This window comes from Thunnus thynnus, chromosome 9, assembly GCF_963924715.1.
Source record: "Thunnus thynnus chromosome 9, fThuThy2.1, whole genome shotgun sequence".
Lineage (NCBI taxonomy): Eukaryota > Metazoa > Chordata > Actinopteri > Scombriformes > Scombridae > Thunnus > Thunnus thynnus.
The window spans coordinates 319126-344877 of NC_089525.1; the positions used below are offsets into that span (position 1 = coordinate 319126).

Genomic DNA, 25752 nt, shown 5'->3' on the forward strand with positions numbered 1-25752 from the left:
AGTTTTTCCTTACCGCTGTCGCCAAGTGCTTGCTCATGGGGGAATTGTTGGGTCTCTGTATATTAAAGAGTACGGTCTTGACCTGCTCTATGTGAAAAGTGCCTTGAGATGACTTCTGTTGTGATATGGCGCTATATAAATAAAAATTGATTGATTGATTGATTGATTGATTGATAATAATAATAATAATAATAATAATAATAATAATAATAACAATGAACAATTAATAAAGTGGAGCCACTATTCAGACATGCTAACCAAAAGCCTGTCTAAATAAAAACGTGGACAGCACATTGTTTCCATTGAAACATAAGTATCTGGTTGGATTTTGGCCATTGTGCTATTGTAATCTGCATACTAACCCTTGATAAACGAAAAAACTTGCCTTTGACTTGCAAGACACATCTCAAAGATTTGAGACTTGACTTGGAGTTGTCCTCTAAAGACTTCATACTTGACTTGGACTTGAATCCAAAAAAACAGCTCTGACTCAAAGTATTGCAACGGACTCTGTGACATGTTAAGGTTTACGATTATGTTACCAGTAGCCTAAGCTATCAGGCTGTGTTCAGAGATATTAGTCTAGTTAAAGCAGCTATAATCGATATTTTCTATAGAGGCGTCGCTCATAGTGCTGTACCTACAGAGAATTATCACCCACATCTGCAGCTCCTCTTGGCTTTACGAAGCTTTATGGGCGGGTTCAACTGTTGTTTAACTGAAACGACTCGTTGTTCCTTTTTAAGTCTTAATTTGAAATTTGGCCGGAAGATAGTATTTCAGTCTTGTTAACGCCCTCTTGACGCCGCTCCGCACCGATGCCTGCTCTACGGTACCTGGATGAGACAGATCTGCATCCAGCTGTGTTTACGCGCACCGTGCCAGGGCATAACAGACACGAGACAGGAGAACATTCACCGGCGGGTGGAGAAATTTCGTTTCGTTGTTAACCGTGAAGGGTGGCTAAAGTAGCAAGTGTCCCACGAGACCCGGTTGCTGGCTGGAGACGAGATAAGGGGCAGGGGGAGGGGGCTCATCCGTTGCCCTGGTGAATTCATTAACACGTTAGCATCCAGCTAGCTATATTCTTTGGTACCTGATGTAACAACGAGGTTTCCACCGAAAATCACGAATGTCATCTCTCGTTTCTGGAGGACTGAGCTCGACATGAGTCTAAAGTAAATACCGCGTCCGGTTACGGGGCGATATATTGCGTTCGTAGAAGAAGAGGGGTCTTAGAGATGTAGAATTGGGTTTCATGAAAGGCTAGGGAGCTAGCAGGCTAGCTTCATGGAAATAGAGTTGAAGGTATGCAGCTGCTGCAAATCGTAGCTACAGGCTACATACCCAGCTAGCTAACATGGACTGTTTGGTTCCAATCAAAGCTGACGGTGTCTGAGATAGGTAAATACAATGATAACACTGTATTTGGCAGCCAGCTAGAAGGCCGACGCGACAATGGAGTCTTTCCTGCAGATAGCTCCCCACTCCCTGGCCATAGTGCTGTCCAGGGTCGGAGCTGGGGAGGCGGTGGGGGCCGGTGTGTTAGAGAGCGACGAGCTGCCGAGACACCACACCGGCTATGAGATTTTTGCCGATTTCAAAGCGGAAAATACCCAGCAACACGCGTGGAACCAACGGATTACCGAGGCTGTGTCCGAGACCTTCTTCCTGGGATGGATAGACGAGCATGTGCTGCTGATACAGGGGAAGGAGGACCATCTGGAGGTGCTGAGGGAGGGATGGATGCGGAGGTCCCTTAATCCGCCTAGGGGATTCACCATCAAATACCTGGGTAAGGCCTCCACACCGAACACTGCTGCCTAAGTTTAGGGCAGCTATTATTCATATGCTTGTAGGTGTGTTTCCATTGCCATTCATCATCATCATCATTATCGCCTGTTTCTCTGTTGCGAACAGAGACTCAGTTCTCTCCGTGTTTCACATCTTTCCGTCTGACCAGCAACTACAGTATTTGGGTGTGATGTAAAATGAGTGAATGCTTTGAGATTATACACTGAATATAAAATACATCTTTAAGATGAGTATTTCCAAGAGAAAAGTAAAATGTTAGTGAGAAATTTCGATGCCTTGTGCCACATTGTAGGCTACATTTTCAGAAGCAATGACATCACAGGAAAAGTTGTTTATAATTGCTTTATCACTGTATCTGCAGTCTTGAAAAGTTTTGACTTCAGTTTCCTCAAAATAAAAAGGCCACCGAAGATATTAAAAAGTTTTGTATTGCATTTACAAGTCTTTAATATCCTCTCTTTCATGCTGTAAACAGTAATGTTACTCATACAATGTTTTTGTGTTTGTTTGCTGGCTGTCGGGAGATGTTGTATACCTATAAAATAGGAGTGGGAATGGATTGTTTTGACAGAGGATTGTACAGCTGTTCAATCATGTTTTGTGGTGTTTCAGTCACTAGACGACACTAAACACACACTACACACTGCTTGTTCCTGTTACTAATTTTTATTAAACAACTTTTTTTTGTTTTACAAATAAAATGTTCTTTGATCATATCAGCTAAGACAATCACATTTCAGAGGGTGTTGTCCTGTACTTGAATAAAGCCTTAAACTTCTGGTTTGCACGGGAAAACAAGGTATTTTTACAACATTAAAACAGCTACAAAGTTCATACAGCTGCCCACAGAAACCACTTTCAACCATTTACTATCCGGACACAGCCCTTTCAGCTGCTGGATGTTTGAGTATTTCTGTTTGGAAACCCTGCAAACTGCATGAAATACAGTAGAACAGCAGCAGCCTGGATAATTATATAAAGGCAGAAAGTCACAGGTTTAACTCCTCCAACTGGCCTGAAATCATGTGTGAAAATGCAGTAAATACACTGTAGACACACAGCAGCTGACAGAAAGAGGAGGTCATATTACACAGAGAAATATTAGCTTTTTCTGGGTGAATAAATGTTAATGTGACTTATAAAAAGGGAAGTTAAAGGTCAACGAGAATGCTGAGCTTTCAAGTTTCATCAGGAGTCATTAATAAAACCATCAAGCATATCATGTTTAATTAGTAAAGTATTTTAAAAGCACACACAAAGGACAACCATTTACTGCATACTGCTGTTAGAAACAGTACAGTAAGCTGATAATTAGCCATGAACCATTAAAGGGGCCATATTATGAAAAACTCACTTTTTCAGTGCTTGTACGCATATATTTCGGTCTCTGATGTGCCTACTAACACACAAGCTGTGAAATAAGGCCACCCAGTCATTTTGGTGTGGGCTGGCTTGCTCTGTACTCATGTGATTCAACAAGCCATTCAGATTTGGTGCACCTTCTTACATCACATGGGGTAAAGCTAGGCTAAGCTAAGCTAAGCTAAGGGTGAAAGATTTGCCCGCATCGCGGGGCTGGACTGAGGGACAGAGCCGCTGCTTGCTGACAGAAGGCTGCTTTGCTTTTTGAGCCCCGGCAAGCTCTGCAGGAGAGAGGTGGCCGGGGAGCAGAGCCGAAGAGTCCTGCATCATTGCTGCTGCTGTCTTCTGGAGGAATAAACACCTGATTCTGCTCACCTGTGGGAGGATTTTATTTTTTAAACTTCTGGGATTAAGCTGGCGCTAACACTGGGTCACACACCACTTCCGCTGCTGGCATCAGTAATAAACATCTTAAATGCCGGTGAGTTTATATAACTTTAAAGTTAAACATTATGTAGATATGTATACACAATAAGGTTGCTGCTGTATTTATGCCATTAGATGATGTTATTTTGAGCGTGGATGGAGCAGCTACAATGTTAGCATAGCTCTGATTGATCCAAAATCCATTCACAAAACAAGCATTCCAATAGTTTGCTTGTCATCTTGCAGACAGACCTGACAAAGGATGAATTGATGATGAATTGATTGAATTTTATCCGTTTATTGCAATTAAATCATGACAAAATCATAGTTTATTTACACTTGAACCAGCTGTTCTGAACGGGGCTGTTTAGATAAGATGAGAATGCCGCTGTGGCTCCTTGTGGTATTTTGACCAAAGCATGTCAGACCCCAGGGAACTATGTTAACTTGTGGAAAGGGAGTATAATATGGCCTCTTTAATCAAACCAATAACTAACAGCAGTCAACGTCAATAATAATAATAACCTTTAATAAACTTTGCTTGCCATGTATTCTGTGAAACACCTACAGCAAGGAACTTTTGCCCATGGTCTTAAATGAAAACAACGTTCAAGATGTCTAATGTTTAAATAAAATCTTAAAATATATAAAATATTCAAAGCTCAATTGTTAAATTAAATGGCAATATGAGGCATGATACCATCTTGTAAACATGGTAGTGAATTAAACTTCATCAAAACTTGACAATAACTTACAAATATGAACACACGTCTTGTCCTGCAGCTTAGCTTGTTGAACGAACAACCAAACAAACATTCACCGGGGAAAAGTGCATTACTAATGTCAGTTAGCAGCTAGATAGCTAATTAGCTGCTCAGCTGCAGTACATTAAACAGAGTGTAAACATACCTACGTATCTACGGACCTGTTAGATGCTGGTTTGGTCATTGTGCTTCATAATCCCTGTTAGCGACATGCTGTCTGTCCATGACTTATAGCTACAGCAGTTTGTTTACTTTGTCTCAAATGAAACATTAAATTTTACAGTTACAGTTGTGTGCCGAACTGTGGGGCGCGATCCGTACGGATCACTGATCAATTATGTTCCATTACACCACTAGAATAAAGACAGTTAAGCCTAAGCTTAAAGATAGTGAAACATGGTGGCCCAAACTATCTGATGTTTCTGTTGGGCTAATTTTATGCACTGTGTTGCTTTGCAAGCATCTTTGGTTTGCTTTGTTGTGTGGGGATCAGCAGAAAGACCCAGGGTGGACTTTTGAGTTGTCTTTCTTTTTGTTTGTCAAACTGGATTGAACTGAACTGATATGGGGTTGTGGGGAAAACAAAACAGGCTATTTACTGACTGGATTGACCTCTGAGACTGTGGGACAAGTTAGACACGCACACACTCACACACTGAAAAACGTTTTCTCTGCTCTTGTTATTTATGTTATGACTTTGAAATTTTCTAGGGGGCACCCTCAAGCCATTTTGCAACACTGATGCACAGGACCCATATCAGATATCAAGTTACGTGACTACTGATGCATGTGCAAAGTTTTGTGAGTTTTCGAGCACCCCTACTACCACAGAAATGCTAAAAGTAATAAGGAGGAGCTGTAAAGCCGATGTGCCATTCCCTAGCCCAACTTTGATATGAAATGTCAATATTTACTAGTTTGAAAATGGGTGCAAAGTTTCATGAGTTCGTAAAATGAAAATTGAAGCACGAAATACAAAATGGCTGACTTCCTGTCAGGTGGGAAAAAAAATTCTAAAAATGTATTGTGTCCAGAATGATGAGAGCAATTATCCCACTGAATTTCATGAACATCTAAGCAACTTTGCCAGGGACCATTTGGCCCCTGGCACTTTCGTGCTTGGGCCCTAATAAAAGCTGCAAGCAGTGATGAACAGGTCCTTGCACTTTGCACGCATTGAGGGAAGCAGCAGCCATGGTATCACTATTGGAGGTCTGCTGAAATGGTTCTGAATTGTCAGGATTATCAGACACTGTGTGAATGGGTAAAATATTATTTCTGACGTGCAGTGCGTGGTGCAGGATATGACTTATTAGAAAATGTGTATACATTTGATGAACTATGTGTCATTTAGGCCTCACTTCCTGTTGCATGTAGGCAATACTACATAAGTGAAATATTAATGCAGTGATATATATTTACGTGAGGACAACTGACATGGATTTACATTTTCATGAATATTGGATATTGCATGTAGGAGAAAACTATCACTTCCTGTGTTCACTATTTGGCACCAGAGAATAACCACTAATTATACATTCATTCATAATCACATTCATAATTATACAGTCATTTTGCTGTATATTGTGTAGACCACACCATGTAAATCAGATGATGTTCGTCACATATTTGCTGATTTCCTGTTGCTAGTAGGTGGCGCAATGACTTTGACTTAATATTGACATCTAGATGTGTTCATGCCAGGACTGTTATCAAACATGAGAAATTTTGGGCAGATTGGACATTGTAAAGTGGAGTTACATCAACTTCCTATTTAATACCTCAATCATGTTTTGGGCAAAATTGATCGGCATGCCAAGCCGAGGATGTGTGGATTATAGTTATGGTGGTTATGGTGATGTGTGGTTATTGTGGATTTTTTTTAGTCATCCTCCCTCTCTTTGTTCTTCAAAGGACGTCTATGTGAAAGGTACAAGAGTAGCGTAACTACGTTAAGGAATAGGGCAGTGCGTGTGTGTGTGTGTGTGTGTGTATATGTGTGTGTAACGTGTAGTTGCGCGAGCGCAGAGGGCGAGCGGCAGAAACGTGACGTGAACGTGAGTGGAGCAGAGGAAAAGTTTAGCAGTAAGTTGTCAATCTAGCAGTTAATGAACAGTACAGGCTACAGTTTGTCAGTTAAATGCAGCAGCTCCTCAAGACAAATAAAATAAGGCAGTCAACCTAGGGGAAACACTGAAATGTCTAGGAGGAGTTTGTTAAAGTACAAAGCCTGTAAATGGCTTCACTTTGCAAAAAAAATGCAAGTATATTCAAAATGGCTGACTTCCTGTTGGACTCAGGTTATGGTTCCAAGAGGCTTTTTTTAAGTCCAGAGATGGTACACTGGCCTACCAAATTTCATACACCTACGTCAAATTTTCAAATTTGTTTTGACTTTGAAATTGTCAAGGGGGAACCTTCGAGCCATTTCGCCACACACAAACCCAAGACCTGTATCAGATATGAAGTTACGCCACTTTTGAAGCATGTGCAAAGTTTTGTGAGTTTTAATTTGGGTCATCTCCAGCAATTCTGTGACTGTGGAAAGCGGAGATTCGTTTCTCAGTGGATTTATCATTTATGAAGGTTAAAAAACAAATTTAGCCCCCATGCCCCTCGCGAAAGTGTGAGCTAACTTTTTGAAAGCCCTAAATCCAAAATGGCTACCCTCTGCCATTTGGGAAATGATCTTTTCAATGGTTTGGCCTACAATGCTGGGTAGTACATTGTTTCTGGGACTTTTTGGGTTGAGGAATTTATAATTGATGTCGTTTTGATGATTTGAACTATTTTTGAACATCAAATCCAAGATGGCCACCAATTTTCAACGCCGAAAGGTCGGTTTTTCAAAGTCATTGTAAAGCCTTCATGAGAGCTTTAATGAGAGCTCTGCTTATGTTGAGTTGAGTTATAAACAGTAGAACAACAAGTAAGCACACAGACATCATCTCAGAGATAAAAAAAAGTCAATGTTTGAGGTTGATTAGAAACAAAGCTTCTTTTTCTATGGTCACTAATTTCTGAATGAATTCAATTGAATTGAATGATAAAGGTGTTTATTAGAATACATTGGCATACATTTGTACATCAATATCCACTTTATGGCAGTACAAGGTACTTAACAAAGTACTTAACAAGGTATTTAACAAAGAATTTTACAAAGTATTATAACTGAATTTGCAACTTTACTATGAGGACATGGACAGCTACACTTCATCTGAATTTTTTGATTCTCCACACTCATACTTCTCTTCATCGTTATTACTCTCATCTGAACCATCTTCTTCTTGCCCATAGAACCCTGAGGTGTGGTCACTACCAGTGATCACATTGAGAGGTATGATTATGTCTTCAACCTCTTCTGGTGGGGTGAGGTGATGTCAAAGGACTCAGCATCAAAATCCTTCATGCATGCCTGCAGGTCGTGAACTGCCTGCTCATCCGTCTTCATCCTCGCTGGCTGGCATTCAACATGTGTCCTATGGCGAGGCTGGTACTTGAGGTTCCGCCTCACAGTAGCCTTCACCCTTGCAACGTTGTTTGGGCGCGAGTTATTGAGAACAGTTGCTTATCGTTCTGTAGCAGCTGAAGTCATCCTTGCTTTAGCTTGAGCTCAGATTCATAGTTGTTTCTATCCAAAGGTCCAGCGGCTGGCAGGAGTAGGGTAGCCCTGTCAACGACTTGGTGAAGTGATTGTTGAAGAAGGCCATTTGCTCATCTGACAACGAAGAGAGCATTGCCCAACAATCTGGCAACCACCTCCCATAGTCACGGTTGTTGTATTGCATCAGTCCAGGCAACATGTTGTATGTTGATGATAGGTACTCTGAGCCATTTCTTGCATGACATGCATCAAGATTTTGTACAAGAGGGTTGGACATCTCCATGAACGAGACCCAGAAGTCCCCCATGTCTGTGCCAGGTTTCTCATAAACTCTGTTGATCAGCTCATATATGTCACCATTATTCTCAAGATCACTACGAGCTCCTTGTAGAGCTTCCTTAGTCTCAGTTAGTACAGTGCGCAGAGTGTTGAAGTTCTCCTTGATGTCCTCTGATAGTTCCTCATGCTCAAGAATCTTTGGCAGTCGTTTCTGGATAAGAGTCTCTCTCCAGAGCAGGATGTAACCCACGCCCTGCCTGTAGTGCTTCCCTTGTAGTGGTTGGTCAAGGGAGCCCTCCCCTACTACCCCTGCAGTAACCAGAGTGTCTGCCATGACAGAGTCCTTGAATCTCTTGTAAACATAGCACAAAAAGTAAGGAAATTTGTGTTTGGTAGATTATTTCTTTATTGTAACAATGCTTCTTGGCAACAAATCTTATACTGTTGGAAAGCCTGTTTATTTCCCTTTTAAATGGTACCACATTTGTAAGGAACATGCATTTGTGGGAGGAGTTAGGGGTTAGGAGTTGGAGTGTGCTCTGGCTTTTGAATCTCATGTCACGCTTAGTCACATCTTACCAAACAGTCATAATATAATAATATAAGTTTATATTTAAGTTGTCTTGGCAACATATCTTACAGGTCACACATTATTGGGCTATTTAATATGCTATTAATGAATTTATTAATTTGGAAATTGGCATATTCCCCACCAGACGTTTCGGCCATTGATATTTTCATCTGCTGGACAACTGCATGTGATACTGGCAAAAGCTGGCATATACCGGCTATAGCACAGAGCAGGATGGAGGAGAGACGTATCACTCCGCTACTCTATGCTGCGACTCCTTTGCTGCTGTAGACTCACTGAACAGACACTTAAGTTCATAACTGTAGCATCAGTCGTCTAACTAAGTATTGATAACACAACTATCCTTCCTCCCACGCATGATCATGTTTTGATTCAGAGTGCGCACGTGGAGGAGGGACTAAGCAGAAACGGGTCTGTTGTCAATGTGTTTGTGAGAGAGAGAGTGGGGCTGGGGGCCGAGCGAATCTATGCCCTGTATGCAGCTGTACTATGAAATAAGATTTTACCCATTTGAAATCGTAAAAAAAAAAAACAATATAGGAAATCAATATGTGGCTGTAAATGTTGATATTGTGGCAGGCTGCCACAAATAAATGAATGTATGGGAAACCCTGAGATTGAGATATAACATGTCTGGTGCATGTAATGACTCCCCGGCCCATCTTGCCATGAAGTGGTGGTGTAAACATCACCATATTTGTCAAGTCCTGACCAGTTTTTAGTTTTTGATTGTAAACTCTCCCATTTACCTTGGCTGATAGTATCAGAGGACTTACCAGGCTTGCCACATTTCAGTACACATTCATAAGACATGCTTTGTCTTGTTGGTGCTGTAGAAGTATAGAGCAGTGTGCACGGAGACCTGAAAAAAACAAAAAACAACTCAGTTAAAATATGTGGACATGTTTGCCTAACCCTAACCCTAACTACTAACTAACAGGGCAGAAAATCCTAACTTAGCCTTAGCTCTTTCAGTGATCCAGATTTAGCTAGCTAACCTTCTACACATAAACAGAACGTTTATAACTATATCAAATTGTGGTGGAAGTTGATCGAATAAGGGACACTAACAAAGAGAATTTGTCTTTGTATATTTACTTAGCTTTTGCGCAAAAGGACCGAAACCAACAAAGTCACAGTCAGCGACTGCCGAGGAATTGATCCCGAGTTCATCCTTACCAGGGTTTTTATATGCATAAGAACAAAGAGTCAGTAGTTACATTCAGTGAGGGGATAAACATCAATGGTCTCAAAAAAGGTTAATGTGCAGGCTAGACTATATTTCAACCTTACATCATTTAGCACGTAAATGTGGTATACAGATCAGGCATTGTATTGAGAAAGACAGTTAATTTATAGTATCAGGGGTTTAAGTAAAGTTCAGCAGAAATGGAGCCAGCCATGCTTTCTACAAAACAGTATAACACAGAGAGTCACACTTAATACAAAGGTTATTCACTAAATGATCATTTTTCCTTTACACAAATATGTTTTTACATTTTTTATATCACTTCCTGAAAATGGTTTTGATGGAATTGTAGTCTGTTTTTTGGAAACCAGGAAACTACTAACAGGGTGGAAAGTTTTGAGCTAAGTTAGCCTTAGCTCTGTGAGTGATCCAGATTTAGCTAGCGAACCTTCTACATATAAACAGAACTTTTATAAGTATATCAAATACGTTTTTACATTTTTTGATCGTACCAACTTTAAGAGGGCAACTTAGGGGCAGCTGTGGCTCAAGAGGTAGAGTGGGTCGTCCACTAATCAGAAGATCGGCAGTTCGATTCCACATATCGATGTGTCCTTAGGCAAGATACTTAACCCCAAATTGCTCCTGATGGCTGTGCCATCTGTGTGTGAATGTGTGTGAATGATTAGATTTCCTCTAATGGGCAGGTTGGAACCTTGCAATGGTAGCCCCTATACCCATTCAGCGTATGAATGTGTATGAATGGGTGAATGTGATTTGTAGTGTAAAAGCGCTTTGAATGGTTGGAACGTGCTATACAAGTACAGTCCATTTACCATTTACCAAGAGTGTGACAGAGTAACATCATTAAACATGAAAAAAAAAAAGACATGAGTGAAAGTTTATGCTGATCCTATGTTACTCCCTTGAGTTCCTTGGAATTTCAATGGAATTGTAGTCTTTTTTTTTTTTTTTTTTTTTTTTTGGAAGGTGAGAAACTATGAACAGAATGGAAAATGACTTCAGGGACACACAGTAGCCTAAATGATGAAAATGGTAAAAAAAATAACCATAGTTCTTCCTAATATATATTATCAGAGAGAGTTTAAAATGGCCTATAAAATAAATAAAGAATATTTTGAGTATTTTACAATTTTATGGCTTATAGTTCTTGTCGAAGTTGATTACTTTGCATTGGGGACATAGTAAAATCAAGCACATATACCAAGATTTGTTTCTCATCAACTACAAACGTTGACCTCTTTGATCTCTGAGATCACCTCCGTGTACTTACTTGTTGTTTTACTGTTTATAACTCAACTCAGCATGAGCAGAGCTTTCAATAGAGCCTAATATGAAGGCTCTGTGACAACTTTGAAAAATTGACCTTTAGGAGCTGAAAATCAGAGGCCATCTTGGATTTGAAGATCAAAAATAGGTCCAATCATCAAAACGACATCAATTATGAATTCCTTGACCCAAAAAGTCTCAAAAATAATGTACAGTGCAGCACTGTAGGCTAAACCATTGAAAAGATTATTTCCAACATTGCCGATGGTGGCCAATTTTGGATTTAGGGCTTTCAAAAAGTTAGCCCACATTTTTGCGAGGGGCATGGGGGCTAAATCTGTTTTTTAACCTTCATAGATGATAAATCCACTGAAAAATGAACCTCCTCTTTCCATGTTCACCAAGCGGGTCTGAAAAGTGAAGCGAATGTGGAAGTGCCTTAAACCTGCATTCTTTCTAATGTCCATCAGGCTCCACTGGCTGCAGAAAGAAGTCCGATAGTATGGAAGTCTGAGGCCCTGTTAACACCTGGTATTAACATGCATCTCAGGTGATCCAATCAAAAGTGGACAGCTTTAAGTATGTCTGTTTACACCTGGCATTAACATGCGTCTCCACATGCATACTGAGTGACCACTTGTGATTGGATCTTACTTCCCTGCTCTATATGCAAATAAACACGGACATAATTTCCGTTTTCAAAGACCAAATCCGTTTGTTATTAACCAGCGGGAGGATCAAACTCAACTTGTTTGATAACAGGATAAATATTCAGGATATATATATATAAATAAATAATATATAGAGTTGGAATAGAGAGAGAGAGAGAGTGATATATGCACCAATCTCCCCACAGCTGCATCTCTCCATTCAGAGACACTGTGCGCATTTATGCACAAGACACAGCAGCACTTCATTCCTTATTTAAATCTCCGACATGCCGACAGCAGTGGTCAGGATCTAATATTAATTAATGTTCTGTGTTCTACACATCCAATATGTCAGCTGTTACACACACGCAGTCCAGGTTGATACTGTTTGGAGTAAAGCAGTCGCCTTCCTGATAAATCCTGAGCTCCATTATGTCGAGCAGTGCAACAAAACTAAAAACTGTCGTTATTAACTTGACAGGACAGAGGAAACTAACCAGCTATGTTTAGCTTCTGAATTTTATTTAGACAGACAAGCGAAAAATTAATGGTTTAATTTCTATTTTAATTGTCAATTTGAAGAGGGAAACGAAAAAAACAGGAGGTCGATTACATTTTTAATTCATATGAAAAATAAAATAATTTGTTTATCCTGTTATCAAACAAGTTGATGCCTAGTCCGCCAGAAAATAGAGGACGTCAGTTGAGTAGGCAGTCCTTCATTGTGGCCCAGGACACATTGCATTTACACTACTAAAAGAATGTGGCCACATGCGGCCCAGACCACCCCTGAATGTGCTCTGAATGATTGGATCTCAATCTGTCCTCAATGCGTCGTGGGTGCGTTTACACCTGTATTTAGAGCTGTTCACTTGTGATCGGATCACCCGAGACGGATGTTAATGCCAGGCGTAAACAGGGCCTATGAGAAAATGACACTACTTCTCACTTGATTTATTACCTCAGTAAACACTTTCTGAAAGAGTTTATGGTCTCAATCACTAGTATCAAGTCTTCTTCAATGCATCATGATGCTCATTTTGTAAGTTATGGCCCCATCCAGAGTGAAATAGATGATAAAGCAGCGTACGCTTTAGGGTGTGGCTATGTTATGATTGAAAAGTCACTACCACGGCAACAATGTTGATTACGTAACGTATCCATGGCATAAACAGATTTACACAGTATAGGCGTAGCTGCTGCTATTTCTCATGAAAGTTAATTGTAACATTTTGGTCGCCTAAAAAAGTCTTGTTCGGCATTTGGTTGTGATAAAGGACCCTCTAAGGAGTCAGATGTTCAGTTTGTCCGGTGAGTACGTTTTGTTTTAACGGTTTCAGGCCTGTTTTTCACTATGAAAAATTAGCATTAGCATTATCACTGTTAACCATAGATTATAAATGCACCATGCTAACCAAGCTAGCAGCTAGCGCTATGGTCAGCTCCAACATCCAAAAATGGTCACTTCTGGCTCTAAAAATCAAACATGGCGACTGTCAAATCCAAGATGGCAATGGTCAAATCGCTACACTCAAGGCTTCAAAATGGCAGATCACAAACCAATGGGTGATGTCACGGTGACTACGTCCATATTCTTTAACAGTCTATGATGGTCACGGAATTGCTGGAGATGACCCAAAAGCACCTCAAAAATGCTAAAAGTAATTAGGGAGCATTATAGAGCTGATGCGCCACACCTAAGCTCAGTTGCGATACTAATGAAAATATTTACTAGTTCAAACATAGGTGCAAAGTTTCGAAAGTTTTTCGCTCATCATCATAATAATAATAAAAATCTCTACAAAAACAAAAGATTCCTTGCACTTAAAGTACCAGGGACTGTTTTGCCCCCGGCAGTCTTGTGCTCGGGCCCTAAAAATAGGCTCCTGGCACTTTCTTGCTCAGGCCCTAATTAAAATAGATAATATCAAAGTTTGTGCACTCTACAAAAACTTCTGTTGAAGTCCTGATTGTCTACATCAACCAAGAGATAAACTGATCACTTTAAAATCGACAAATGGTGCATTTCATTTGTTTATAATAGAGTCCTCTCCTCCATGAGCACTGCAGTTAAAAAAGACTGGTTGGGTGAAAACAAGCAAAGTAGAACTGCTACCATGTTTCATTAAAATGAAATGGGGCCCTTTTTTGTGGCACAGACTGCATGTTGGAACACCACATGCCTTTCTCTTGGGTTCAAAGAAAAATTCCAGGTCTTTCTGGTAGTCCATTTCAGCCATGGTAGTCCATTTACTTTGACTCGCATACAGTTTGTCAGGTGAAAACATAATAATCACAGCATGGTTTACCCTGTTCATAATAGAGAAGTCCCTTTCATAGTTCACACTTGACACTGGAACTGTAAATGCGATGGCAGAGAGCTGAGCCAGATTTGAATAGAGAAGCTCCTTCATCTCCACCAACTGTGACTTCTAGTAGGATGAAGCAAATATTGTCAAGAGCAAGATTTTTCATTAAAAGTGCAAGATTTTTCATCAAACAATTAATTTTCAAGAATTTCATCTAACATTTGCTTCTGCTACTCACCTTGAAAATACCCTGGGCAACATACACCTTGAAACTGGCCCATTCCTTGAGCAATGCCCCCTCATCCACAGAAAGGAATTTTCTGGCCAGTAGTTTTAAATTTTCAATGCAGTTATCTTCCTCCCTCTCTGGAGCTCATGGGCTGATTACAATGAATGCAGCTAGAATGTTCATCTCCAGGAATCTCCTCTCCAGGTACTCAATCAGATGGTCTAAAAAGGTTTAGAAAAGTATTAGAAATGATAATAATAATACAGGTTATTTGTATGGCAATTTTACCATATTCAAGGCGCTTAACAGTACAAAATAATCACAACATTAAAAGGAGGTAATATCTCACATCTATGGAATCAAATAGGTGTCATTAATATTTTGAGCTTGTGAAATGGTTTGTGAATGTGTAATAAAGTTTTGCAAATGTAGAAATATTTTGTGCATGTGTGAAAACGTTTTGTGCACAGATATAATGTGCACATGTGTAAAAATGTTTTGTAGCTGTAGAATATTTTGTGTATGTTTAAATTTGTGCAGAAGTATTTTTAATAGTGAGGTTTCACAAAGTCTGAGAAACTGGCACACAAATTTCCTAACTGTTTATGCAACACTGAAGTTACAAGCTACAAACTACAAGTTACAAGCACAAATTTTGACCCTGTTTTTACAGCTGAATCCAACGGATGGTTCCGTTGCATTCATCCACCGGGAGGTCTTGAAAGATAGGCGACAGTACGGGCTGTCCCACGACCCAGGTGGGTTTAATTGTACTTGGGGATGCCATAGATATTTATGCTAAACGTTTAATGTGTTGTGTATTTAGCTTGCAGTTAGTTCACTGTTATTGTAAGGCAACACAGTTGTCCAAATCCATATTTTCAAGTTCAGGAAGGCTGCTTTATGTACCCAGAATAGAACAGTATTGTAGCTTTAGGATGTTACCAAATGTCCACTAGCGTTACCAAAGTAGCAGCATCAATGCTGGCAATTACACACAGATAGGTAGACACGAAAGCTAAACCACTTTTTTGTATTTATAGTTTTATGGATTTATGACAGTCTAGCTCCTGTGGGATTACAGAGGCTCCTTTGTAAATTTGAAGATAGTATCAGATTCATATTGACTTGCTTACTCAGATAAAGTTAGTGTTAGCTATTAGCTTAGGTAAGGTTGATGGTAACAGTAAACCAGTAAATTAGCAGGAAGTTGATTATATTTTCTGTGGTTCTGTTGGTTTGCCTTTTAATCTTATTCTGTTTCTTGGCACATGTAGAGCTAATGGTGAATTCATCCCTGTGGGTGCTTCTACGAGATGATGGTCTTGTGGAAGTGTGAGCAGTGGACAGGAGCATAGCAGGGGATGTGGAAAACGGTGCAGAGGCTGTTGATGATTCTGGCGTTGAGGATCCTGCTCAGAGTGTTGGTCAGAAATGCAGGGAAATACAGACAGCTGTGGAGAGTAAGGCCGTATTCAGACCAAATCAGGCAGGGCAGTGAAAACGTCAGTTGTCCCATTCATTTGAATGGAGGTAGTGCATTTCGTCTGCGGCCGTTTTGGCTGCTGCGACGCCGCATCGGACTGCAGCTGGAAAGTTGAGCCAGAGTCAACTTTTGGAGAAACGCAACCTGACGTCACTGTGGCTGAAGGCTGCAGTGGCCAACCACCGGCCACTGGAGATCAGAACGGTCAGAGTTGTAAACTCTACCATGAGGGAGTACAAAGACATTACTTGAAGGAGGGGAGGACATTTCTCTTCATTTGATAACGTTAAAAGTCAAGTAGACTGTGCTGTTGGCTACCCGACTCATTATAAAAAGAGATGAGAGAAAAAGAGAGAGAGAGAGCTGAGAGCAGGTGAGAGAGAGAGAGAGAGAGAGAGAGAGAGAGAGAGAGAGAGAGAGAGCAGCTGTGGTCAAGCGAGCTAAAGAGTGAATGAAGAGAGCAAGAAAGCCGGTGAATCAGATCAGTAAAACGTTATTTTCTAAATGTTTCACAGTGGTTACTTTCTAGAGCACAAATAAACACGCCCACAACCCCACACACCTCCGCTCGACCCTGCGGCTGAACGCTGCACCGCCTGACTTGGTCTGAATATAGCCTAAATGGTACAGCCAATGATTAGAGACAATTCCAATGTTGCTGCATATGGAGGCACACATGTTGCAGGAGGGAGTGTTGCATGGAAGATCAGGAATGACCCCCAGGTAACAGCTGATCTGCCAGACACAGTGGAGGATAACAGACAGTATTTGCATGGCAGTGTGGAACTCTTGGTCTCAGGTCACACACTTATCATCCCAAATTGCTGTTTTTGGAGAATGATATCCAGAAAGCCCAATTTCATGTATATGAGGATGTAGCTTCCATTTCAGTTTTTCAATTGTAAGTAGTTTGAGGTGCTTTATACTGTTAATAGCTTACTCATGTACATGTTACATAAGTAACTTATGTACTTATGTACATGTATATGTTTTATTTTCTATGTAATATTTCTTGTGTTATTGGGTTTTTTTCAATAAAGTGACTACAGTTAATTGTTTCTGAACAAATATATGTTTGTTACACCTTTGTACCATTAACTATTTTTACTAGACCCTCACCTTCATTTAGAGTAATAGCAATTAACAGTTAATCATGACATGCAGTCTTTAAGAAGCTAAACAAAAGGAATTATAACTTTTTAGAGTTGTAAGAATTTATTTGGCTCAAAAATAAATAAATACACAAGGTTGGATTGCAAGTCACAAATATAAATGAACACCTATATAGAGGGTAATTTAAGATGGCAAATATGTAGTTGTGGTGTGGTGACTGGATATGTCACAGGAGGTCTTCATCTAATGTAGGGGCAAACCTCTGGAAAAAATACATTTTAAAAAATCTCAAACAATCCACATAGTTAAGCCTTACATGCCAAGAGAAAAAAAAAGTTTCTGTTTGGAAACATTAGTAATTTACAGATGTGGCCTGTATTGTTTTGAAATACTTTGTTACTTTTCTTTTTTCAGAAAGCAGCGCTGATAGTTTGACCAGAACTGACACTCATGCCAAATAGATTAACTGGATAAACAATATTCATATTTTTTATGTATGACTTAAGCATAATAACCACCTATTGGTACATTTTCATGCAATGTCATGCCTCCTGCTGTCTACAATGGCTGAGTGGTTGAGGCTGGTGCAGCAGACTGCAAACCAGGCCAATGTGGATATTCTGACGTGGCTCAAAGTTGTGGCATCCTAGGCCCTGATAACACTCATTTTATTACCATGGCACTCTGAACTTTTGGGATGGAGCTGTTGTCTTTGGCCTCCTTCAATATCTGGAATAGTGAGTGACAACTCATGTCTGCTAGCGAAAGGGTGTTATTTTGGGTCACACAAAGGTGCAGATATGTCTGCTAATACAGCGCTGCTTCTCACGGATGTATTTAGCAACTAATCACAAAATGATTTTACTTATTGGCACAAGGGAAGACTGGATATTACTCTGATTATAAAGATCTTAGAAATAAAGCTTCAATATCATCAATGGCAGCGCAACACATTATTGTCATACAATAACGTCAACTGCTGATCCATCTGGGGATACAAGCTTGCTCAGGGCAATTTTTCTCAGAAGCATTTTTTAATGGTTAGCCATGCAACACTTACATTATGTAATCAAACATGTTAATGCAGAGTAACAGTATGTAATACGACCGAGTGATTGGTGTGCCTTCAGCTTAAAATGTTTCTTGCCAATGTTGATGCTGCTACTTTGGTAATGCTAGCAACCATTTGCTAACATCCTGACGTTACATTACTATTCTATTCTGGGTGCATAAAGAGACCTTCCTGAACTTCAAAATATGCATTTGAACAACTGTGTTGCCTTACAATAACAGCAAACTCATTGTAAGCTAAATACACAGCACATTAAATGTTTACCATTATTATCTACAGCACCCTCAAGTACAATTGAACCCATATGGGTCACAGGACAGCCCGCACCGTTGTCTATCTTTCAAGACCTCCAGGGTGATGAACGCAACAAAGCCATCTACCCTCTGATTGGACAGATTGAATCTACGTTTGACCAATTGAATTTAGTTGTAAAAACAGGTTCACAATCTGTACTAGTAACGTGTAGTTTGTACCTTGTAGCTTCAGTGTCACATACACAGGTTGGAAGTTTGTGTGTCCGTCTCTCATGTAACTTCACTGTCACACACAAAGGTAGGACATGACTGTTGTGTTAAATTACACATACACAAAATATTTTTACAGCTAAAAACATTATATCTGTGCCCAAAACTTTTTCACACCTTCACAAAATGTTTCTACAGCTACAAAACATTTTTATACATGTGCAAATTATATGTGTGCACAAAACTTTTTCACACATGCACAAAATATTTCTACAGCTGCAAAACTTTAATACACATTCATAAACCATTTCACAAGCTCAAAATATTAATGACCGTTATTTGATTCCATGATTTTCTGAGGTCCTATTTGTCAAGTTTGTAACTTGAAACAAAAAGAGCATTTCATTACCTGAGTGCGAAAACGGGTCCAAAAAGGGTCTTGGTCATTATCTCCATCCCCCTTGTTACATCTTTCCTTCTCCTGTATTTTTTAGACTTTTCACCTGATCTCCCAGCTTGCTGAGGAATGACCCTGGTGGCTGCTCATCCCTTGCCTCCTTGATTTGTCAAATGGTCTCAATTGTGACAGGAATCTAAAACATTAACATATTAAAGGAACAGGGTAATTTTCCATAGACAAATTGGTGTAAAGGTCTTCCTTAATAGCCAAAAAATGAATGACTTCCTTTTGGAATAGCTTTGAAAGCTGCGTCAGGTGGGGGAGGACGTTTGCCTGGAGATAGATGGCAGCTGCAAACTGGGATATGTATCAAAATAGTCCAAAACTATGTAATATTATATCATTCGATAAGGTGTACTTTGTATCTGTAACCATAGTTTGTAAACTTGTAGGTTAAGTAGCACTAAGTATTTTTTCCACACAGCTTGTGAAAGTGAGCTTGCAAGCCTCTGTCCGAATGCAAAGACTTGCAAAAACTTAAAGCTGGAGTGCAGGACTTTTGACTCTCCATTCTGCCAGTGAGAGAGTAATTACAAAAACACTGTCGACACGTACTTATGTCATAGGCTCCACCATAGCCTATTCCGTTACTGTTGTGGTTGTCAAACAGTGGATAAATTGTTTTGAGCGTCACACGACCCCTGTGAAATGACATGTTTCACTATCAGAATTTGATCCATTCGGTTCGGTAACATTTGGAATGTCTAGGAGAGCTGCACGATTAAATTATTTTATCTCCATGCAAGTTAGCAGAGAGCTAACCTGAAGTTAGCATGCTCAGCCGGCGGAAGTCTCAAGTGTGCATGCTCTGCCCATAATTCAATTCAATTTAATTTTATTTATATAGTGCCAAATCACAACAAAACAGAGGAGCAGAACAACAACAGCAACAACAACAATAGATACATGACTAGCAACAACAAACAGCAGCAACGGCTGGAGAAGGGCATCCCCACGGCTAAGGGCCACACCCTGTTCCCTGGGGTTTCATGCGGATGAGAAAGCACAAGAACTCCGGGGAAGAAGCCAAGTTAGGCCAGGTTGAGGAGGAGGAGAGAGGAGCTAAGTGCATCATGGGAAGTCCCCTGGCAGTCTAGGCCTATAGCAGCATAACTAAGGGCTGGTCCAAGGCGAGCTTGGTCTGCCCTAACTATAAGCTTTATCAAAAAGGAAAGTTTTAAGCTTACTCTTAAACATAGAGAGGGTGTCTACACCCTGGACAGAATCTGGAAGATGGTTACACAGGAGAAGAGCCTGGTAGCTGAAGGCTCTGCCTCCCATTCTAAGTTTGGAGACTGTGGGAACCACAAGTAAGCCTGCATTCTACAGTGTTCTAGTGGGGTAATAGGGTACTATGAGCTCTTTAAGATATGATGGTGCCTGACCATTAAGAGCTTTGTCGGTGAGGCGAAGGATTTTAAATTCAATTCTGGATTTTACTGGAAGCCAGTGCAGCAAAGCTAAGATGGGAGAAATATGATCTCTTTTTCTGGTTTTTGTGAGTACACGTGCAGCTGCATTCTGGACCAGCTAGAGAGTCTTGTTAGGGCAGCCTGATAATAATGAATTGCAAAAATCCAGCCTCAAAGTAACAAATGCATGGACTATTTTTTCTGCATCTTTTTGAGAAAGGATGTGCCTGATTTTTGCAATATTACGCAAGTGAAAAAAGGCAATCATTGAAATTTGTTTTATGTGGGATTTAAAGGCCATATCCTGATCAAGATTCCTTACAGTGGTGTTGGAGGCCAGGGTAATGCCATCTAGAGAAGCTATATCATTAGATAATGTGTTTCTAAGGTGTTTAGGGCCAAGCACAATAACTTCAATTTTGTCTGAGTTTAGTAGCAGAAAATTGCAGGTCATCCAGGTCTTTATGTCCTTAAGGCATGCTTGGAGTTTAGTTACGGATAGATTTCATCTTCATTGATTAATATATTTGGGTATCATCTGTATAGCAATCAAGATTTATGAAGTGTTTCCGAATAATATTACCTAAAGGAAGCATATACAAGGTGAATAGTATTGGTCCAAGTACAGAACTTTGCGGAACTCTGTGTCTAACTTTTGCCTAGCAACTGCTAGTCAGTTATTTGACTATGTGACAGCCATAGAGCATGTGCAGTATGCATTCATCTGGCCAGCACAGAAATGTCAAACATGACACCAGTTTAACTCTGGTATTCTGTGAAATTAGGGCTGCTCGATTAATCGAATTTTATTTTCAATTACGATTTTGGCTTCCAGCGATTATGAAAACAAGATAATCGAGATAAGTCGATTATTTTGTCACAGTCCATTTCACAATGATGCTCTGGTTTTGTCTTGTGGAATAAATTCAGCACATCAAGTGTCGGAGCAGCCGTACAGCGCATGGAGAGACAGACAGACAGAGTGGAGTCTTCCTCACAGTGCATATGTGTCTGAATTAAACAGTCAAATGTTAAGTGGTGGACTGAGACATCTACAGGCTACTTTGTTTTAGTTTCAGTCAGACTTTGGATTCGATTATTTTAGATACAAGGATGTTTTCCTCTGTGTAATGATCTCTCCTTTCATCCAGTCACTCAGAGCTGCGCTTCCTCTGTCTGCAATAGGCTTTACGTTAGCTGGCATATGCCGTTTTTTTTGCCGGGATCATGTGTAGTTGTCTGGCAGATGAAAATATCAACGGCCAAATGGTCTGGTGGGAAATATGCCAATTGCTAAATTCAGGAACAGTGAAGTGGCGCACACTTCAGGAACAGTTCTGTGCTTTGGCTCGACAACAGTTAACACGACTCTGAAAAGTCTTACCATTTTTTCTCAGGTAACTTTACATCCAACACTGGCACAGTGAAACAAATGGATCAGCCCGGAGCTCAACGGTTAAAGGTCCAGTGTGTAATATGTGTGGTATTTAGCGGCCTCTAACGGTGAGGTTCTAGATTGAAGCACTCCGCTGCTCACCCCTCCCCTCCCTAAGACTTTGGAGAGATTCCAGAAGCTACGGTGGCCCTCAAGGACAAGAAGCTATTTGCTGAAGATGTCATCATCCACCACAACTTCGAGTATTTCTAACAAGTCAAGCGATAAGGTGAAGATGTATTTAATTATTTAGTCTATAATACTATAGGTTATAGCTCACAAGTAAGATAGCAATTATGATTGTTTTATTGTTTTGGTAATACAAGCTTTTATTCTAACGTTATTATTGATAGCGAGATAGCGTTGGCAGGATGACGTTACATATTTTATTATCCGTTTGCAGAGTCAAGTACCGGAGGTTAGAGGGAGAGGAAGAGGGTGAGAAAGAGGACGAGTTAGCGGTTCTGCTGCAGGCAGGGCCAGGAGAGGGAGGAGAGCAAACACTGGCACCGCAGAAGCAGGGGAAGGACCAAAGCGGCTGAGGTTTGTGACATTATTTATACAATTATTTTATCATATTCCTACCTGTTCTGCACGATATTAAAAATGCCAATACAACACAAAGTGGTATTTACATAGCAGCTCTGTGCTTTACATTACTGTAGTCTGTATAGTTTGATGTGTTATCAATGTAATGTGAGACAGTAGCCCATTCAAGGTGGGAATACTGTGCCTGTAATCCGCCTCGCTGTTCTGATTAGCCCGTATTCAGACCAAATCAGGCGGCGCAGCGCACAGCTGCAGGGTTGAAGAGGTGTGTGGGTGTGTTTGTGCTTTAGAAGCTTGTGAAACAATCAGAAAATAACGTTTATCGATCAGATTCACCGGCTTCCTCACTAACGTTACTAGCACTCCCTCTCTTCATTCACCCTCTAGCTCACTCGACCACAGCTGCTCTCTCTCTCTTTCTCTCGTCTTTTTAAAATGAGTCGGAAAGCTGACAGAAAAGTCTAACTTTACTTTTAATGTGATGAATGATTATATAAATACTATATAGGAACAGTATAGAGCAGCAATATTTTTACTTTTTTAAAAAATCATGTTATTGTTGTAGACATGTTTGGGAACACTGGACAGCCTACAATCCATATTCTGCACTACCATTACCATATTTCCAACATATCATGAAACTTATAACCTATAAAGCCTTACCTGTGTTTTTCCTGTGTTTTATTTTTTCAGAAACTTCTTGAAAAGGTGACCTTGGAGGAGCACAGGCACCAGTGAACTGCTTCAGAGGCAGCCAGGGTTAATTTTTGATGCCTTGATGATGCATCAGTGCAGGCATGGTGTCCCGTTTGCAAGAGTGCCAGGGGTACCATGGTGTACTTGTAGTAACTGTGCAGACATGCCTACGGACCGGGAGAGGAAATGCTGTGGCCAGTACTCTGCAGATTGTGTAATAATAATACCGCACTTCTCCTAATACTGTCTTGAAAATGCTTTTTATGCATTCACAGGCGGTACTGGGAGGACATTATGGTATTAGGCCAAACCAGGAAGCCTGGGGATGACAACCGGGATTACCGTTATGCTGCCTATAGACATTTCATCTATTGACAGCATGGCTCTTTAGGCCAGGGAAACCGACTTGTCATCCCCAGTTGCTGTGTTTGGAGGATCAGAGACAAGTTCCCTGGTCCTCCAAAGACATCACCCTGGTTTCACACCTTGCCTCTGAGTTTCCCTCCAGGTCCTCTGGAGCGTCCACACAGTATCTCAGGTACTCACACACCTGCCTGTTCATCATCAAGGCATCAAATCATCTCATATTTATTTGTTACATTTCTGATATTTTATTTATTTTATACTTGTTTTATACATTTTCTATATTTATACATTTTCTGGATAATTATTAAACTTTTTGTTTATATATTTAATTTGTTCAACTTAAATGTGCAAGTTTACCAAATAAAAGATATTCATCAGATGTGCTGTGATAAGTGCAATGATAAACATATTAATATATACTTATACAATGACAGTATTTTCCTGCAGTCAGTATATTGTCATTACCACTTCCACCATTAATTTATATTGTCATTATTTACATCTATAAAGCAACATAAAACAGTAGTGAAGTTGGAATACCACTGATCCTCAGAACAGGGCACTGTAGTACATGTTTTTCATTGCCACTTCAGGTTATGTTAACTGTAATTCACTAGTTTGAACCACAAAATAAAAATATTAAAAAAAACCCATTAAGAATAATGACATTTGTAATAAAAATATATTTTATTTAACAGAAACATTTTTGGACATCCTTTTCCATCTGGACAATAAAAGGATAACATAAACATTCTTCTACTGTTTAAACAAACATTTTGACAGCTGTGTTCTTCAGAGTTGATTCTGATAAAGACAGAATAATCTATCAAATCATTAGTCTGTTTCAACACTAAAAGCAGAGTTATTAAACTTATCTGATCCCCTTCCAGCAGTCAAATTGCTGCACATATAATAGCTGACAAGGGTCAGACCAATACCACACCAAAGGTATTCAATTTACTGCTCTGGATGAAGATGCTCTCATGGCAGGAACAACACTCATGATTCTCTGGCACTGCTGTTGCTCATCTGCTCCAGGAGCTGTGTGTCGAGCAGCAGCTGCATGGAAAACTGCTTCTGTGGAAGACAGTACCATTACACATAGAGATAATTTACCATTTCATACATTTTATACAGTTGTACATGTGAAAATAGTACTATTTAACCAAGAGTAGGACTTACAGGGTAAGTTAATATGCTTCATAGGCAAACAAATGTGTATCACTTACCTAGACCTCTCCTGACTTGGTCTGCAATACTTCTGATATGGCGGGTGTGAATGTCACAGACATGGTGAATAATGCCAACCCATTGTGCCTGAGAAAAATAAAACAGCACAAATTAATGAACTCACAATTATAAATCATCTATCTATCTATCTATCTAACATGCTCACCAGCAACTGTTCAACCTTATTCCATGCAGATTTTCATCCCAACAACAGACTAGATCAGATTATTTAATTGATTAACACACTTTCAGTCAGAGACAAGTAGTTATTCAGTGAAATCAACTTTTGTTGTCTTTGGTTGTAATGAAAACCAACGTACTCCCAGCCATCAATGGCACATGGTGAAATAACCCTGACCTATTACACAGTCACTTTAGGATGAAGATAAAGGCAATACCATGCATTGATGCTACAGGACCTCTCTCATAGCTGGAGAAACAACAGCAACATCAAGAAAATAAGTGCTTTATGACACAGTCACAAACCCTTGTAATACATTATTGGGAGCCTTGGCTGGCCTGGATAAACACACAAAAGTAAATAACAGAAAAATTCTACTTCTGACTGATAAATGTAAAATTAAAACTCTGGTAGCAATTATTGTTTTTCAACTTTGAAATGGGGAAAACGTTACTTGTGTTGGACTATAAGCTAACTTTGCCCCCCAATGTGTATATGTGCTCTTATCTTAGTTATCAATCAATGTGTTGTCTTACTGCCACAGAAAATGAATAAATTGTTGGGTTATTAGCACGACGTCGCCTCCCTGTTGTCTCTTATCAGACCACCAGCTCCGTGAGAGGCACAAACTGAGGCTAAAGTGCTAATATTTAATGTTACGTGGCAGCGTTTCTTTTCAGGGAAACTAATATACTGCTAATAAACATTGTACATCATCTAGGTTTTGAACCATTACCAGCGGGACAAAATAAATATACATTACACTCTTACCTGTCCAG

At 39.9% G+C, this 25752-nt stretch overlaps 1 protein-coding gene and 1 long non-coding RNA gene across 4 annotated transcripts in view; both read left to right on the top strand.

The window, feature by feature from the left end:
• The first annotated feature begins 363 nt into the window (after positions 1-363).
• LOC137188871 (storkhead-box protein 2-like) overlaps positions 364-25752 on the top strand; it is a 147991-nt gene continuing 122602 nt past the window's right edge. The window contains exon 1 of one of the 3 annotated variants that reach the window (XR_010929542.1): positions 364-1795. Coding sequence is in view for 2 of the 3 variants with exons in the window: in XM_067598453.1 (XP_067454554.1) it covers positions 1459-1795 (337 nt within the window). In the remaining variant the exon portion in view is untranslated. The remainder of the gene's footprint in view (positions 1796-25752) is intronic. The other 2 variants (XM_067598453.1, XM_067598452.1) reach the window with 2 other exon arrangements.
• Positions 20148-24141, top strand: LOC137188872 (uncharacterized). The gene is made up of 3 exons (XR_010929543.1): positions 20148-22180; positions 22355-22494; positions 23194-24141. It is a non-coding gene; the product is annotated as an uncharacterized lncRNA (long non-coding RNA).